The sequence below is a fragment of the Cetorhinus maximus genome, chromosome 2 (genome assembly GCF_964194155.1).
Source record: "Cetorhinus maximus chromosome 2, sCetMax3.hap1.1, whole genome shotgun sequence".
Lineage (NCBI taxonomy): Eukaryota > Metazoa > Chordata > Chondrichthyes > Lamniformes > Cetorhinidae > Cetorhinus > Cetorhinus maximus.
In genome coordinates, this window is record NC_135880.1 from 89,734,238 (window position 1) to 89,752,508 (window position 18,271).

The 18,271-nt window shown below is 44.4% G+C and overlaps 1 protein-coding gene across 2 annotated transcripts in view; it reads left to right on the plus strand.

Moving 5' to 3' along the window:
* Window positions 1-18,271, plus strand: part of LOC144695841 (casein kinase I) — a 296,518-nt gene that overhangs the window by 218,685 nt on the left and 59,562 nt on the right. For both annotated transcript variants that reach the window (XM_078566880.1, XM_078566871.1), the window contains exons 9-10: window positions 7,869-8,017; window positions 14,973-15,071. In XM_078566880.1, the coding sequence (XP_078423006.1) occupies window positions 7,869-8,017; window positions 14,973-15,071 (248 nt within the window). The remainder of the gene's footprint in view (window positions 1-7,868; window positions 8,018-14,972; window positions 15,072-18,271) is intronic.

Below are 18,271 nucleotides of genomic sequence, written 5' to 3' on the forward strand. Positions count from 1 at the left end.
CCTAGTTACTTGCATACTAGCCTTTTGTAATTCATACACTAGGACACCCAGGTCCCTCTGCACCTCAGAGCCCTGCAATCTCTCATCATTTAGATAGTATGCTTCTCTTTTATTCTTCCTGCCAAAATGGACAATTTCATATTTTCCCACATTATACTCCATCTGCCAGATCTCTCCCAATCATCTAATCTCTCTATTTCTGTTTGTAGCCTCCTATGTCCTCTTCACAACTTACTTTCCTACCTACCTTTGTGTCATCAGCAAATTTGGTAACCACCCCAACCATCCCTTCATCCAAGTCATTTATATAAATTGTAAACAGCTGAGGTCCTAGCACTAATCCCTGTGGCACACCACTTGTTACATCTTGCCAACCTGAAAAAGACCCATTTGTGCCTTCTCTCTGCTTCCAGCTGGCCAGCCAATCTTCTATCCATGCCAATATGTTACCCCTATACCATGAGCTTTTATTTTCTGCAATAACCTTTAATGTGGCACTTTATCAAATGCCTTATGGAAATCTAAGTACAGTACATCCACAAACCACGTTGATTCTGCCTGATGATCTTCAGCTTATCCAAGTGCCCTGCTATAACTTCTTTAATAATAGCTTCTAACATTTTCCCTATGACAGATGTTAAGATAACTGGCCTATAGTTTCCTGCTTTCTGTCTCCCTCCCTTTTTGAATAATGGAGTTACATTTGCTATCTTCCAACCAACACATCCACTATTTCCATGGCCAATTCCTTTAGCACCCTGGGATGGAGATTATCGGGCCCTGGGGATTTATCTGCTTTCAGTCCCATTAATTTCTCCAGCGCTTTTTTTTTACTCATACTAATTTTCTTCAATTCCTCCTCCTCACTAGACCTTTGGTTCCCTAGTATTTCTGGGAAGTTATTTGTGTCTTCCTCCATGAAGACAGAACTAAAGTCGTTGTTTAATTTCTCTGCCATTTCCTTGTTCTCTATTATAAATTCTCCCATTTCAAAATGTTAAGGGACCTATATTTATCTTTTTCTTTTTCCATACACTCATATAGAAACTTTTTCAGTCCACTTTTATGTTTCTTGCAAGTTTGCTCTTGTACTCTTCTTTTTCCCTCTCCCCTTAATCAACCTCTTGGTCCTCCTTTCCTGAATTTTAAACTGCTCCCAATCCTCAGGCTTGCTAGCAACTTTATATGACTCCTCTTTGGACCTGATACTTTCCTTAAATTTTTTTGTTAGCCATGGTTATGTTGTGGGTTTTTTGCGCTAGAAAGGAATGTATAACTGTTAGAACATAAGAACAAAAGAAATAGGAACAGGAGTAGACCATTCAGCCCCTCAAGCCTGCTCTGCCATTCAATAAGATCATGGCTGATCATCTTGTGTTTCGATTTCCACATTGCCATCTAACCCAGATAACCTTTGATTCTCTTGCCTAACAAGAATCTATCTACCTCTGCCTTAAAAATATTCAATGACCCCGCCTCCACCACCTTCTGAGGCAGAGTTCCAAAGTCACACACCCCTTGAGAGAAAATCCTCCTCATCTCTGTCCTAAAAGGGTGAACCCTAATTTTAAATCAGTGCCTCCTAGTTCTGGACTCACCTACAAGAGGGACAGCATCTTCCACTCGGCGAGCGGGAATACATCGGGCGTGTCCCAACGTCACCCGTGTCATTTAGATTTTCAGTTCAGCGGGCGTGCAGCCAAATCAGCTGTGTACCCACCGAACTGTCAATGGCCTATTGAGGCCATTAAAAAAGTAATTAATCTGATTGATGGTCTTGCCAATCCAACCTTCAGGTTGGCAGGCAGTCTGGGAGCCCAGGTGGGCCTCGGAAAAAGCATGAAACTTCATCCACGGGCGGTATGAGGTTTCATGACGGTATTTAAATTTTTATTAAAGGTTTCAATAGAAGTTATGGACGTGTCCCAACTCATGTGACAGTGTCACATGAGGGGACATGGCAGGGAGATTTTTTACATACCTTTACTAAAAGTTTCAAATCGGAGACGACCTCCCTGAGGCAGCACTTTGCCTCAGGGAGATCTGTGCGCTGTTTTGCGTGCAAGTGCGAAGGAGCGCGCTCTTGGCTGAGGTTAAACTCCCCCCTTGCCCGCACAGGGAGCGCATCACGCTTCCTGGCGGACGTCACGCTGTGCGGGCCTTAATTGGCCCGCCCACGCAAAATGGCGGCGCCCCCAGAAGGTCGACTGCCCACGGCCGCTCCCGGACTTCCCTCCCCAATGGGGGGGAACGTGTTGCCCGAGGAAACATTCTTTCGACATCCACCTTGTCAAAGCCGTTCAGGCTCTTGTATAGTTCAATCAAATCACCCCTCACTCTTCTAAACTCCAGTGGAAACGAGCCCAGTCTGTCCAATCTTTCCTCATAATAAGGCAACCCACTCATTCGAGGTATAAATTTAATGGACCGCCTCCAATGCATTTACATCCTTCCTTAAATAAGGAGGCCAAAACTGCACACAGTATTCAAGGTGAGGTATCACCTATGCCCTGTATAACTGAAGCATAACATTCTTACTTTTTAAAGGATAGCATTCCATTAGCCGCCTTAATTACTTGCTGTACCTGCATACTAACTTTTTGTGACTCGTACTAGAACACCTAGATCCCACTGTACCTCAGAATTATGCAGCTATTCTCCATTTAAGTAATACTCTGCTTTTTTGTTCTTCCTGCCAAAGTGAACAACTTCACATTTTCCCACATTAAACTCCATTTGCCAGATCTGTGCCCACTCACTCAATCTGTCTATATCCATCTGCAACCTCCTCGTGCCCTCTTCACAACATACTTTCTTACCTATCTTTGTGTCATCTGCAAATTTAGTACATGTCTTCACTCCCTTCATCTAAGTTATTGATGTAAATCGTTAAAACGTTGAGGCCCCAGTACAGGCCCCTGTGGGACTTCAGTCTTCACATCCTGCCAATCCGAAAAAGACCCATTTATGCATACTCTCTGCTTTCTGCTGGCCAAGGATCTTCTATCCATGCTAATATGTTACCCTACTACACCACACTTTTATTTTCCATAATAACCTTTACCTTATCAAATGCCTTCTGGAAATCCAAATACAGTATGTCTACAGGCTCTCCTTTATCCACTGCGCATGTTACTCCTTCAAAAAAAAAACTCCCAATATATTGGTTATACATGATTTTCCTTTCACAACACCATGCTCTTTCCGATTGCCTTGAGCACTTCTAAGTGCTCAGCTATAACCTCCTTAATGATTGATTCGAACAACTTCCCAGCACCAGACCCCAAGCTAACTAGCCTATAGTTTCCTGTTTTCTGCCTCCCTCCTTTCTTGAATAGAGGGGTTATGTTTGCTACTTTCCAGTCTGATAGAACCTTTCCAGAATCTAGCGAATTTTGGAAAATTAACACCAGCACATCGACTACCTCATTAGCCACCTCTTTTAAGACCGTAGGATATAGTCCATTGGGACCTGGAGACTTGCTAGCCGGCAGCTCCATCAATTTGCTTAGTACCATTTCCCTAATGATTTCAATTTCACCAAGTTCCTTTCTCCCTTTCACCTCCTGATTTGCAGCTATTACTGGAATGTTTTTTGTATCCTCTATAGAGAACACAGAAGCAAAATACTTGTTCATTTCTTCTGCTATTTCCTTATTATCTACTATTAACTTTCCACTGTCACTATCTAGAGGACCAACATTCACTTTACTCACTCCTTTTCCTTTTTAAATACCTATTGAAACTCTCGCTTTCCGTTTTCACATTTCTAGTTAGCTTCCCTTCATACTCTAATTTCTTTCTCCTGGTTAACCTTTTAGTCATTCTCTGCCTTTCTTTATATTCTGCCCAATCATCTGACCTGCTACTTACCTTTGCAGAGTTGTATGTTTTTTCCTTAAGTTTGATGCTTTCCTTAACTTCTTTAGTTAAACATGATTGATGGGTCCTCCCCTTAGAATTTTTTTTTATAATAGGAATGTACTTATTCTGAAATATCCCTTTAAGTGTTTGCCATTGCTTCTCTATTGATCTACCCTCTAGCCTAGTTTCCCAGTTTACTTCAGCTAGCTCAGCTTTCTTCTCCACATAGTTGTCCTTGTTTGAGTTTAAGGCACTAGTCTTAGACCCACCCTTCTCCCATTCAAACTGGATGTAAAATTCAATTATATTGTGGCCGCTGATACCTAGGGGTGCCTTTACTCTGAGGTCATTAATTAACCCTGTCATGTTACACAATACCAAGTCTAATATAACCTGCTCTCTGGTTGCTTCCAGAACATGCTGGTCTAAGAAACTATCTCGAAAGCATTGTAAGAATTCCTCATCCAGACAAGTACTGCCAATCTTATTTTTCCAGTTATTTGTGGATTAAAATCACCCATGATTATTGCCGTCCCTTTATCACAAGCGCACAATATTTTCTCTTGAATACTTTGTCCCACACTGTGGCTACTGTCAGGGGGTCTGTAGGCCACTCCCACTAATGACTTTTTTCCCCTACTATTCCTCATCTCCATCCAAACTAATTCTATATCCTGATCTCCTGAAGCAAGGTCATCTCAAATTATTGCATCAGTGCCCTCTTTGATTAACAGTGCTACCCTCCACCTTCTTGAATGTCATGTACCCCATAATATTAAGGACCCAATCTTTGTTGTCCTGCAGCCATGTCTCCGTAATTGCTATCAGATTAGATGTTGCACTGCATACATCCGTTCCTTAAATATTAGCCATTTCTTATCCACTGTCATGCCTTTTAAGGAAGTTACCCAATCAATCATATCCAACACATGCCTCATACCTTCGTAGTTTCCTTTGTTTAGATTTCGGACCCGAGTTTCGGATCAGATTACTTCACTTTCCATCCTAATGAAGAATTCTATGATGTTATGGTCACTGTATCCTAAAGGACCCCGCACACCAAGATTCTAAATTAACTCCCCCTCATTGCACAATACTAAATCGGGGGCAGCCTGTTCCCTAGTTGGCTCCTCAACATACTGGTCTAAAATGCCATCTCCAGGAATTCATCTGTCACATTATTATTGCTAATTCGGTTTGCCCAGTCTATATGTAGATTTAAGTCACCCATGATAATTGTAGTACCCTTGATACATGCATCTCTAATTTCTTGTTTAATGTCGTCTCCTCCCTAACCTATAGACAACACCCATTAATGTTTTCAGCCCCTTGTTGCTTCTTAGCTCCACCCAGACTGATTCTACATCTAGATTTTCTGAGCCAATATCCTCTCCCGCTATTGCCTTGATTTCATCCTTATCTAATGCTATCCCACCTCCTTTTCTTTTTTGCCTGTCCTTCCTAAATATCAGGTACCTTTGGATATTCAGTTCCCAACCTTGGTCACTCTACAGCCAAGTCTCCTATAATCGCAATCATACTGTACCCATTTACATCTATTTGTGCAGTTAATTCATCTACCTTATTGTGAATGCTCCATGCGGTGCCTTTAGACTTGTCTTTTTTAACATTTTTACACATTTTTTTTGTACTATGACCCTATTTGCTCCTAGTCCTTGTTTCCTCTGCCTTCCATATGAGTGAGCATGTTATTGCTCAGTAAGTACCACTTGATAGCACTGTTGACAACACCTGTCACTTTGCTGATGATCAAAAGTAGACTGATGGGACAGTAATTGGCCGGATGGGATTTGTCCTATTTTTTTCTGGACAGGACATACCTGGGCAATTTTCCACATGGAACATATGCCAGTGTTGTAGCTGTACTGAAACAGCTTGGCTAGGGGCTCAGCTAGTTCTGGAGCACAAGTCTTCAGTCCTACAACTGGGTGCTATCAGAGCCAATGGACTTTGCAGTATCCAGTTCCTTCAGCTGTTTCATGATATCGTGTGGATCGAAACAAACTGGCTGAAGACTGCAATTGTGATGCTGGAGACCTCAGGACGAGGCCGAGATGGATCATCCACTCAGCACATTTGCTGAAGATGATTGGAGATGTTTAAGTCATGTCCTTTTGCATTGGCATGCTGGGCTTGCCCATCATTGAGGATGTTTGTGGAGCCTCCTCCTCTGGTAAATTGTTTGATTACCCACTGCCATTCATGACTGTATGTGGCAGGACAGCAGAACTTTGATCTGATCTGTTGGTTGTGGGATTGCTTGGCTCTGCATAATTGCCTGCTGCTTCCACTGTTTAGCATGCAGCAGTCCTGTGTTGTCGCTTCACCAGGTTGGCATCTCGTTTTTCAGTACTGTGCCTGGCACGCTCTCCGCCACTTCTCATTGAACCAGGGTTGATTCCCCCGGCATGATGCTAATGGTAGAGTGTGAGATATGCTGGGCCATGGCATTATAGATTATGATTGAATACAATTCTGTTGCTGCTGATGGCCCACAGACACTCATGGATGCCAAATTTTGAGCTGCTCGATCTGTTCTGAATCTGTTCCATTTAGCACAACATGTGGCACAGCATGATGGAACCTGTCCTCAATGTTCAGGACTTTGTGGCCACTATATGGCCACCAATCAACAGGGTTAAGTACAAGCTAATTGAAATTGTCCCTGAAAATATATCCATGACAAAAATAAGCGGTTCAGTTTTACTTTGGTTGTTTTCAAGGCCTTGAATATAATTATATTTCTTATCATTCCAGTCATTAGTAAATTTGCCTCACTTTTATTCTTATTTCCTGGTGTAATCTGGGTCTTCAAATTTAATCTATTTCTTTTATATTTATGGTATGAATGCAAAAGATATCAGAAAACTGTTGGACACTGTAATTAATACAACTGCCTTAAGAGCTTTCATACTTGCCTGACTTTGCAACTTGCCTGACTTTGTAATCTATGAACCATTTGGGATATAAAATATCAAAGAAGTTTCCATTACGACTCTTCCATATTTCCCATGAATCACCCTCAGGAATAGATGAACGGTCGTGCATATTCTTGTTGGGATTGCTTGGAAATTTGCAAGAATACAAGAGGAAAATTAATATTTATATTTCATATGAAACATTCTCAAACTTCTCAAAACAACGTAAAGTATGAGACACCTGACAACAGAATAAGTTTAAAATAGAAAGGCTTTACGAACTTGGTTAATTTCCTCCTAATTAAACCTGAGGAGGAAGAAATAAAGAAGATAATCCTTTTAATTTGGAGAATGAGTTTGCTATAAACAGTTTACGATATGGAATATAGGAATTTTGTCTAATTACACCATTTATAATTTATGATGTGGTTAGACACTATATAAAGCCTCGAAGGATTTGTACAGCTGTGGTTTTATTTAATTCCTCTATTTGTTTTAGTTGTACATTTTAACGTGCATTTTTAATTCAGTTTTAAAGTAGAGAGTATTTGCAATAGGCTCAAAGAATTGCAGAGATGTTTCTATATGCCCTTGCCTTTTTAACATAATTTGGTTACTTAGCGCTCAAACAGATTTTGTTTGGCTACCTGATCTTATGGGTGCTGCTTCCTCGCTTGTCCTGAATAGGAACCTCAAAAAGCTTTATAGTCTTGTGTTAAACTTATGTTATTCATTAACGAGAGGACTAATGAATCATTTTCTTAAAAACTACTGTTTTTAACAGTAGTTTCAACTGCATACCCAGTATACTGAATTTAATTTTTAAATTGTTTCTGCGGAAACGTTTGGCAGAAAGAAATCCGCATAGGTAAAAACATTTGCCGAGAATAGAGAAAATCAAAACTAATCTTCTAGCAAATAAAGTTCTTTATGAAAAAGCCAGAATAAACAGGAATGATATTAAAAGCTGCATTAGCTACTTCCTGCTCCCCCCACACACACATTTGAAAGGGGTGATATTTAGTGACTCTGAGAAATGTTGAAACTGGCATTTTGTGTTTTCAGAAGAGATGGCTACATACTTGCGTTACGTAAGAAGATTGGACTTCTTTGAGAAACCAGACTATGACTACCTAAGGAAGCTCTTCACAGATTTATTCGATAAGAAGGGTTACATGTTCGATTATGAATATGACTGGATTGGCAAACAACTTGTAAGATGTTCACTTACTTAAACGTGTTCTTTTTGGCAAGTGAATATAGCGATTACAAAAGCAAAATGCAATAAGCACCTCAAATGTTTCTGGATGGGATTGGAAATCTAGACAAAGTTGTTGCCCTCTGTCTGAAACTTTATTTGTGATAAAAGATGTAACATTTTGAAGTTTGCAATGTAAAGCTTAAGAGAACCTAGAGCTGGTACTAGATATGCATATATGATGTTGAACAAGGGAGAACTTTGAAAATGAAATTCAGGCCCCTTTGCACAGTGTTCTAAAAGTCAGACTGTTGACTGTTCTCTTGTGTCCACAGTGGCTTAGCAAATGTAACTGAGGCATGATGCTCATACGTGTACTAGGCTTGATTCTCAGTCTGTTCCATGATAGCTGATCTCAGACAAGACAGCAGTAGGGGAGCTACAACTAGAGATTTCAGAATGCTGAGTTAGAGATTTTATGCTCCTAATTGCTACCAGCGACCCCTGTTGGAAATGTCGATATGGAGATTGCTAAGTACAGGGCTTGACTTTGCAGTGATGTCTCCTGCAGTTGAGTTGTCTGCCAGCATTCACTACCAAGAAAAATGATTCCTTCGACGAGTTGCCTGAGAGCCCCGGGCACCCATAGATTTATAACTCAGCAAATGAGAAGGGAAAAAAATTGAGAGAAGAAATCAAGAAATAATGGACTATTATCATGCTATAGTTTATTTTTGATCACTTGCTGATGAATCTCCAAACTAAACAACTGAGGAATCCACATGTAAAGTTTTTGTGTGCCTTAAATGGAATGTATATATACACCCTCTCTTCCTGCAGGGTCACACCTTACCTTAGTTCAATGAATTTAGGTGAAGGTTAGCAGGTGCCAATGATTAGGAATCTTTAACTGCATGCAGAATTACTGCTATACTTTCATTTTGATCTGTACAGCCCGAGGGGCTCTAAACAGTTCCCAGTCTCTCGGTGCGCTGTGGTAGAAAGGTCTTAGACAGCGACCCTTCCCCATTGCGCCTTTGCGGCAGCTGCCCCAAGCTTTAGTGCGTCCCTCAGCACGTAGTCCTGGACTTTGGATTGTGCCAGTCCGCAACAATCGGTCGGGGACAACTCTTTGTGCTGGAAGACCAACAAGTTTCGGGCAGACCAAAGCGCCTCTTTCACCGAGTTGATGATCCTCCAGCTGCAGTTGATGTTTGTCTCGGTGTGTGTCCCTGGGAACAGCCCGTAGAGCACAGAGTCCTGTGTCACAGAACTGCTCGGGATGAACCTCGACAGCAACCACTGCATCTCTCTCCAGACTTTCTTTGCAAAGGCACAATCCACAAGGAGGTGACCAACGGTCTCTTCCCCACCACAGCCACCTCGAGGGCAACGTGCAGAGGGGGTGAGCCTCCTGGCGTGTAGGAAGGATCTGACGGGGAGGGCCTTTCTCACCACCAGCCAAGCTACGTCTTGGTGCTTGTTGGAAAGTTCTGGCGATGAGGCATTCTGCCAAATGACTTTGACAGTCTGCTCGGGGAACCATCCCACAGGGTCCACCCTCTCCTTTTCCCTCAGGGCCTCTAGGACGTTACGTGCTGACCACTGCCTGATGGACTTGTGGTCAAAGGTGTTTTTCTGCATAAATTTTTCCACCAGGGACAGGTGGTACGGCACGGTCCAACTACTTGGAGCGTTCCGCGGCAGCGTGGCCAGATCCATCCTTCGCAACACCGGGGACAGGTAGAACCTCAGCACGTAGTGACACTTGGTGTTTGCGTACTGAGGGTCTACGCACCGCTTGATGCAGCCACACACAAAGGTGGCCATCAGTATGAGGGCGATGTTGGGCACGTTTTTTCCCCCTTTATCTAGAGGCTTGTACATCGCGTCCCTGCGGACACGATCCATTTTCGACCTCCAGATAAAGCGGAAGATGGCTCGAGTGATCACCATCGCGCAGGAGTCTGGAATGGGCCAGACCTGCGCCACGTACAACAACAGCGAGAGTACCTCACACCTGATGACCAGGTTCTTACCCGCAATGGAGAGGGAGCGTCGCTCCCACATGCCCAGTTTCCTTTTCACCATAGCCACTCGCTCCTTCCAGTTTCTAACGCATGCCCCGGTCCCTCCGAACCATATCCCCAGCACCTTCAGGCCGTCAGCCCTGACAGTGAAGGGGACAAAGGATCGGTCAGCCCAGTTCCCAAAGAACATGGCCTCGCTCTTCCCACGATTTACCTTGGCTCCCGAGGCCAGTTCGAACTGGTCGCAGATGTGCATCAGTCTGCGCACCGACAGCGGATCCGAGCAGAAGACGGCGACGTCGTCCATGTACAGGGAGGCTTTTACCTGAGTGCCTCCACTGCCTGGGATCGTCACTCCTCTTATGCCCGGATCCTTCCTGATGGACTCGGCAAAGGGTTCTATGCAACACACGAAAAGGACAGGCGAGAGAGGACAGCCCTGCCTGACTCCAGATTTAATCGGAAAGCTATCTGTTTCCCACCCATTGATTGAGACTGCGCTACTGATGTTAGTGTAGAGCAGTTGGATCCAATTTCGAATTCCCTCCCCAAACCCCATTTTGGAGAGCACATCCCCCATGTAGGTGTGCGATATTCTGTCAAAGGCCTTCTCCTGATCCAAGCTGATGAGGCAGGTATCCACACCCCTGTCCTGTACATAGGCAATCGTATCCCTGAGCAGCGCCAGGCTGTCAGAGATCTTCCTGCCTGGCACAGAGCAGGTCTGGTCAGGGTGAATCACCAATTCCAGAGCGGATTTGACCCGGTTGGCGATGACCTTGGACAGAATCTTATAGTCCACATTCAACAGTGAAATGGGTCGCCAATTTCTAATTTCCTCCCTTTCCCCCTTGTGCTTGTAGATGAGGGTGATGATGCCTTTCCTCATGGATTCTGACATACTACCGGCCAGGAGCATACTCTCGTACACTCCTAGCAGGTCTGGGCCGATCAAGTCCCACAGAGCCGAATACAACTCCGCCGGCAAGCCGTCGCTTCCGGGGGTTTTACTCTTCTCGAAGGACTCGAGGGCCTTAGTCAGTTCATCAGGAGTTAGCGGTTTGTCCAGGCTCTCCCGCGTACTGTCGTCTAAGACCTCCGTGATAGAGGACAGGAAGGACTGGAAGGCCGTGCTGTCCGTGGGCTTCACGTCATACAATCCGGCATAAAAGGATTTGCTGATCCTCAGAATGTCGGACCGTGATGACTTTACTGAGCCGTCTTCTTCCTTCAGGCTGCTGATCACAGAGCGCTCTCTGTGTACCTTTTGGAAGAAGAAACGTGAGCACGTCTCATCCTGCTCCACGGAGCGGACTCTGGAACGGAAGATGATCTTGGAGGCCTCCGAGGCAAAGTGCGAGGCTTGCTGGCCCTTCACCTCTTGGAGCTCCTCCTTGACATCGACCCCCATCGACCGCAGCCGGAGCAGATTCTGCATCTTTTTCTGGAGTCGGGACATTTCCCTCTGTTCCTTTCTAGCTTTCTGGGTGCCTTTGAGGATGAAAAACCTCTTGATGCTTCCCTTGATCGCTTCCCACCAGTGTGTCAGGGACTCAAAGAGGGGTTTCACGGTTCTCCAACCTTTGTAATCCCTCTTGAGCTCCTCAATGTTCTCTGGGGTCAGCAGTTGCACATTTAGCTTCCATGCCCCCCTGCCCACCCTCAGGTCCTTCTCCAAGTGGCAGCCCGCCAGTAGGAGGCAGTGGTCAGAGAAGAACACCGGCTTGACGTCGGTGGATCTGACTGTGAATGCACGGGACACAAACAGGAAGTCTATCCTGGAACGAATGGACCCGTCTGGCCGCGACCAGGTGTATCTACGCTGCGCTCCGTCTGCAGGGTTGCTGAAGACGTCGTGCAGCTTGGCATCCTTAACTGTTTCCATCAGGGATCTGGACGTAGCGTCCAATCTGCTGCCGGCCCTGCCGGATCGTCCAGCCGCATCGATGATGCAGTTGAAGTCACCGCCCAGAATGACCGGCCTGGAGGTCGCCAGCAGCAGTGGGAGCTGCTGAAAAACCTCCAGCCGCTCAGCCCCTTGTGCCGGGCCATACACGTTAATTAACCGGAGTGGAGCGTTCTTGTACATTACGTCTGCTACGAGGAGTCGCCCGCCCACCACCTCCTTGACCTCGGAGACGGTGAAGTTGCCTCCCCGCAGCAGAATACCCAGGCCGGAGGAACGAGAGTCGTTTCCGCCCGACCAGATCGATGGCCCGTGGGACCACCATCGTGACCATTGCCTGTAGGAGCTGAGGTGCGGTATCGCACACTCCTGCAGAAACAACAGGTCAGCTTTGACCTTGGCTAGGTAGTCCAAGGTCGCAACACATCGCGTAGTAGATTTAATGCTACGCACATTTATGGATACAATCTTTAAACCCATTTTAAAGCATTTATTCTCCTACCAAACCCACTGTCTCTGAGAGTCCCAGACCTTTAGTCTGCTCCTTCATACCCGTAGTGAGCTCAAATTCCTTCACTTTGGATGGGCTGAGGTAGATCTCCTTGGCCGTGTTCTGCTCCGGTGGCATCTGGAGGTTCACGTAGAGAGTGGGTTTTGAGATGACCTTTGCTGGAGAAGCTTCTCCAAAACTCACCCCCTCTGGGGTGTTGCTGTTCCCGACTTCCTGGAGCTGGGGTGCGATGATTGCCTCACTGCTCCCAGATTCCAGGGGCTGTGGTGCACTGGCCTCCTCGGGTTGCAGGCAAAGTTGGGGTGCGCTGGTCTCCTTGTTGTCTCCAATTTTCTGGAGCTCGGGTGTCTCGTCCTCCAACGCCCTGGAGCTTTGCCGCCTCTTCTGTCGGTGCCGCTCTGGCACTTCATCATCCGAAGAGCTGCTGCCCTTGTCATCCGTGTCGGATGCCGGATGGGAGACGCCTCTTGCCGCTTCTCTGGGAAACGCCTTTGCTTCTTCGCTCCCTCTTACTTTTCTTGTTCTTCACCGTCCGCCACTCCCCCTGCTGCTTTTCCACTGCTGCCTCCTCCTCCATTGATTCGCTGTCCTGAGGACTGGGAGGTTCAGGGGGTAGTGCTGTTGATTGGCTCTCTGTTGCCTCAATCTCTTTCTCCACCTTGTCTCTCTCTGTGTCCTCCTTTGTCCCGTTGAGCTCCCTGGGGGCCTTGGTGGTTGGAGTGACACGAAACATTTCTTCTGCTTCCCCCAGCTTAACTACCTAAAACCAAGCAGTGTTTTCCAATACAGAGCGCAGGTAAACATGCCATTGCTTATCTGACAAGGAACACCTTAAACAACGGGGAATTGTTTTACAGGGTTATCTGGAGTTGAATGGCCCCAGTGATCCATTATATTTCCAGTGCCATTAATGAGCAAGGCTATCTGGTTAATTACCAATATTTCTTTGAGGGCTGCAGAGCTGCATGGGACGATTCAGGCATAGTACATGGAAGGCTGAGTCGATTACAATCTTACATCACTGGGTGTGTCCTTTTAGAACCAGTTCAACCTGAAAGAGCCCTTACAATTGCATTGTACGAAGTTTCCATAATGCATTATAATGCCCATGCATCACTGAGCATTTTAATTGCACATTGTTAGTACTGCTTTAAATGCTATAAAAGTAGGTTGGTTTCCTGGTTCATAAATGCAAGCCCATTCAATAATGAAAGATGGTGCAATTCATTACTGTACTTTGGTTAATGTTTATTTGAGTTTGCAATGAATGTAAATTAATACCAAATGCTCTTGTTGCTATAAGAGCAGTCAGTGCTGCAGAATGACCTTTTTAGTGCACGGTACTTCTGGATACATGGACAGTTTAAGAGCTTTGAAGGTTATGACAGCAAGAAATTAATTATCGATAACTTAATTATTTAGGAAAGCAATTCTCTTTCGGAGAAAGTCAGAGATGCCTAGATCAGCACAAATACATCTTTTGTGGCTGATCACAATGTGTTTTCACTAATACCTGTTTGAATGATTACATCTTGTATATCTCCAGCAATGCTTTTCCTCCATTCCTTTTCATCCATCTCTCAATTCTGGAATTTTCATTGTGTGGTTCCACTTCTACCTGTATGAACATAGCCAGCACATCTTCAGCATCATTGGAGGGCTAGCAAGAATCCATCTTTGGCTCCTCCTCATTCGCATCAACATGTTGCCTCTTGGTGAAATCATCAAAAGGCATGATACAGCCACCATATTTATGCCAGTGAGATCCAGTTGTACCTTTCCACCAGTCCGCTCGATAGCCAGTATTGCAGCAAAAAATTTACCAGTTACCCAGAAACATATGTATAGCTGCAAAAGAAATCTAGAAAGTTGTTCAGGCAAAAAAATCAATCGTCTCTGGTGAAAGAAACTTTTCTTGGACAAGGTCACAAGATAGTTAACAAAATGCTAGAAACAGGTGTCAGGTTGCTCAGCATCTGAAGAGAGAAATGGACACTAACTTTTCAGTTGTGGACCCTTGCCAAGAACTGGAAATAATATACAGCTGAATTGAACAAAAGGGGTGTGGAAAAACACACATATTAACAGCTCCTGTCACTCTTTCCCCGATTGCTCTTGCATCACAGTTTTCCTTCAACATCAAAAAGTGCTTTCCTCCTCAGCTAGATGCCCAGAAAATGTGCTCAAGTCACTGGAGTGGAACATGAATCTACAACCATTTGACTTCAAAGAAAATACAGCTACTATGGAAAGGAATATAGGTGCTATGTATTCATGTGCATCTGCTTAATGTCGCATTCTTGAAATATTCATTGAATGCTGACTGGGAACTTGTTACATGCTGCAGTTTTAAGGCTCATTTTATTGTTAACTGAGCGATGTAGATTCATGTTTTCAGGCAAAAGGCAGCACTGTGTATTTCCAATGAACAATAAACGCCATGACTAAGTATTTCAATTCAGTTCTCCTCGGCACTTCAATTACCTTTATTTCAGATTGTAAAGACTGTGTTCTTTAATTACAGCCCACTCCAGTTGGTTCAATTCATACAGAGAGTACTCTGACAACAACGAACAGAGATGGTCATCAGTACAGGGATAGAACACAGCAAACCAAAACTCAGGTAGGTCTGAAAATGTCATTGTGATTTAGACTACTATTTGCAATGAGTTATTTGAGTCTCTCCCAGAAAATGAAGGTGCTTTTATGCTGCTTTTACATGAGATTTAGTGGTGTGCCAGGATTGTTGGCTTCCAGCCTAGAGTAACTGGTAACAACTTTGAAGTAAACCTGCTGGACTTGTTACAGTCAAAAGAAAAATTTTCCTGCTGCTGGCCTTAAGGAATCTGGCACGGCTGTGTTTGTGTTGCTGCTATTTGCACAAAATTTGCATGTCGAGAGCTGATGCCACAAGAACAGGTTACAGGGAGAAGTTTGAAACTGAAAGAGAAACAAGTCAGTGAATGAAATTCCAGTTGTATGATCTGAACCTTGTGTTGATGGATTATACTGTTGTAGTAAATTTGGCATGTTTCAGTCATCTTAGAAATTATGTAAGTTCTCATTTACTGGTGTGGGGTTCAGATCAGCTGATAAGAGTTTCTGAGCTAAAGTCTGAACTGGGTCCACCGCTCCGACAATGAGCCATGGACTGAAAAGACTGTTTATTGTTATAAAATACTAGACCTAAATATTACAGCATATTTCTTTGGAAAGAAAACCAGTTCAGTCTTGTTGGCTGATGCTGAACTATAACTTAAGTTCTGATAACTTTTCTTACCCTCCTTGAGCATTTTTAGATTTTAATTATCCAGCAAATACAAAGTAATACAAGTATATCAAATGTTTGTGTCTATATAATATATATAATGTTTGTATGTGTGTGTGTGTGTATATATATATATATATATATATAAATATATGATATATATAATTATAGTTGTAACATTTAATATAGTCTCATTCGGGACTGGGGGATGGAACAGGGCAGTGGGGGAGTCTGAGGAATGCAGTAAAGTACTGGTCCTGGTAGAAATTAGAACTTGCCTGTTTATCAACTGTGGTGGCAGCTGTTGAAAGCTTTGGGATGTAATTTCCAAACAGAAGATTCCATGTGGGAGGAAAAACTTTGCCCTATCGGTAAATTGGAACATGTCTTTAGAGTTAGTAGATTTTTATTTTTCATGGAATGGACCAATCTTGCTGTCAGAGTACATTTGAAACCATGCCCAGCATTTGATTGCAGACAGATTGCCCTAAGCTGAATTTTGGGAGGAATTGTCTATCCAATTATCACATTTGTTGCTACTGGATCAGAAGTTAATTATCACCAGTGTGACATGCAAAAAATGACTTGAATGCATTACTTGAGTCTGGTATTTGGTTGAGTCTCTTTAGCTTAGGGACACTGGGAGTCCAGCCTCAGCTTCAGAGCCAGGGCAAGTCTGTGTAGGAGAAACGTTTTGGAGGCATTTGTAGAATGCAATAGTTAATTAATTTTTTTTTAATCTTTAGAGACTCGTAATTTTTTAATGGCTTTGTTACATATGTTGTTATTTATGTGGTTACATATTCAGCTGGATCCAAAATAAAGTAATTGCAGCAATGTGGATGAAATTTCAAACTTTGAAATGGTTATATTTCTGTGACATGTTTGTTGCTTTACATTTCAGTGAATGGGTTTAATTTAGTTTTTTAAAAATCAAATGAGAAAAGCTTGATACTTGATTTTACTTTTGCCATGAACAGACTTAGTGAGTCACCCACATATTTAATTCATGATACACAATGGGCAGAATTTTCTGTTTGACGTGTGGGAGGGCGAGCATCCCGACATCACTGTGCGCCATCGCAATATTTCGCTGGGCGGGCGTGCAATGAAGTTTGACGCGCGCCCGCCATTAATTAACGGGATAGTTAAGACCCTTAATTCGTCAATCAATGGCGATTTTCAGGCGCCTGTGCGATCTTTGGGTTGGCGCACGGGTGCAACAGGCAGGCGGGTAAGAGACTTTTCCATGAATCTCATCCACGGGTGGGATAAGAGGGCTCAGTGGGGTTATCAATCTGCTTTGTGGAGTATTTATTGGAGAAAGTTTTTTAAACTTGCCTGTGTGATCTGTAGCAGTTCAGAACGAATTCCAGCAGCTTTCTGTGTACTTTGAACCTTCAGGTCAGCACTCTGCAGTCAGGAATCTTTATCGGGCCTGCAGCTTTCCGGAGGCCTCCCTTTAGCCTGGGTATGGGATCTGACATGTCTACCGGAGGCAGCTCCTCTGAGGAGGAAGGGAGGGCTAGAGTAAGGAGGAGGCCAGGTGCGCACATTCAGCCTCCAGGGGAGCCACCTTTGGGAGTACAGGCACAGCTACAAGGGGTGCAGGGTCAAGAGGTAGTCCAAGGTGGAAGGGGCTGCAGAAGATGCCACTATCCTGCTGCCAGGGTATACAGGCAGCAAAGCAGCTACCTCAATATGACTGAGGTGAAGTGCGGAAGGAGGCTCCAACTGTCAAGGGAGACAGTCAACTACGTCTGTCAGATGATTGGCCCTGAGATCTCCCCTAACTGTGTGGGTGGACACCCCATGGCAGTAGCTCTGAAAGTCACAGTTGCCCTCAACTTCCAAGCCTCTGGCTCCTTCCAGGGCTCGGTGGGTGATCTTTGCGGTGTCTCCCAATCAGCTGTCCATACTTGTGTCAAGCAGGTCACAGCTGCTCTATTCAGACGGGCATTGACCTTCATCCACTTTCGCTGCAACCAGGCAAGTCAGGCACAGCGAGCCAGAGGCTTCGCGGCCATTGCTGGCTTCCCACGCGTCCAGGGTGCAATAGACTGTACACATGTGGCCATCAAGCCGCCAGCAGGTGAGCCCGGTGCCTTCATCAGGAAGGGCTTTCACTCCGTGAACGTGCAGATAGTGTGTGTCAACCCGAAGATCATATGGGCACCTGAAAATTGCCATTGATTGATAAATTAAAGGCCTTAACTATCCCGTTAATTAATGGCGAGTGCACGTCGAACTTCATCGCATGCCCGCCCAGTGAAATATTGTGATGGCGCGTGGTGACGCCGGGACGCTCGCCCGACATCACAGCATGTCATTTTATGCGCTGATGTGCGGGGCCCGCCCTCCACACGTCACCCAGAAAAATTTATGGTCAGATTTAGAGGGATAATGACAGCGAGCACAGTTCAATATCAAAGGCCCCACAAATTCTGGCCAATTCTTAATTTTACAAATGAAACTTGAAACTTTTATTCACATAACTAAAAATTACAATAATTCTAAGCATTCCACATAATGGGGCGGTTTGGCCAGCTGCTCTA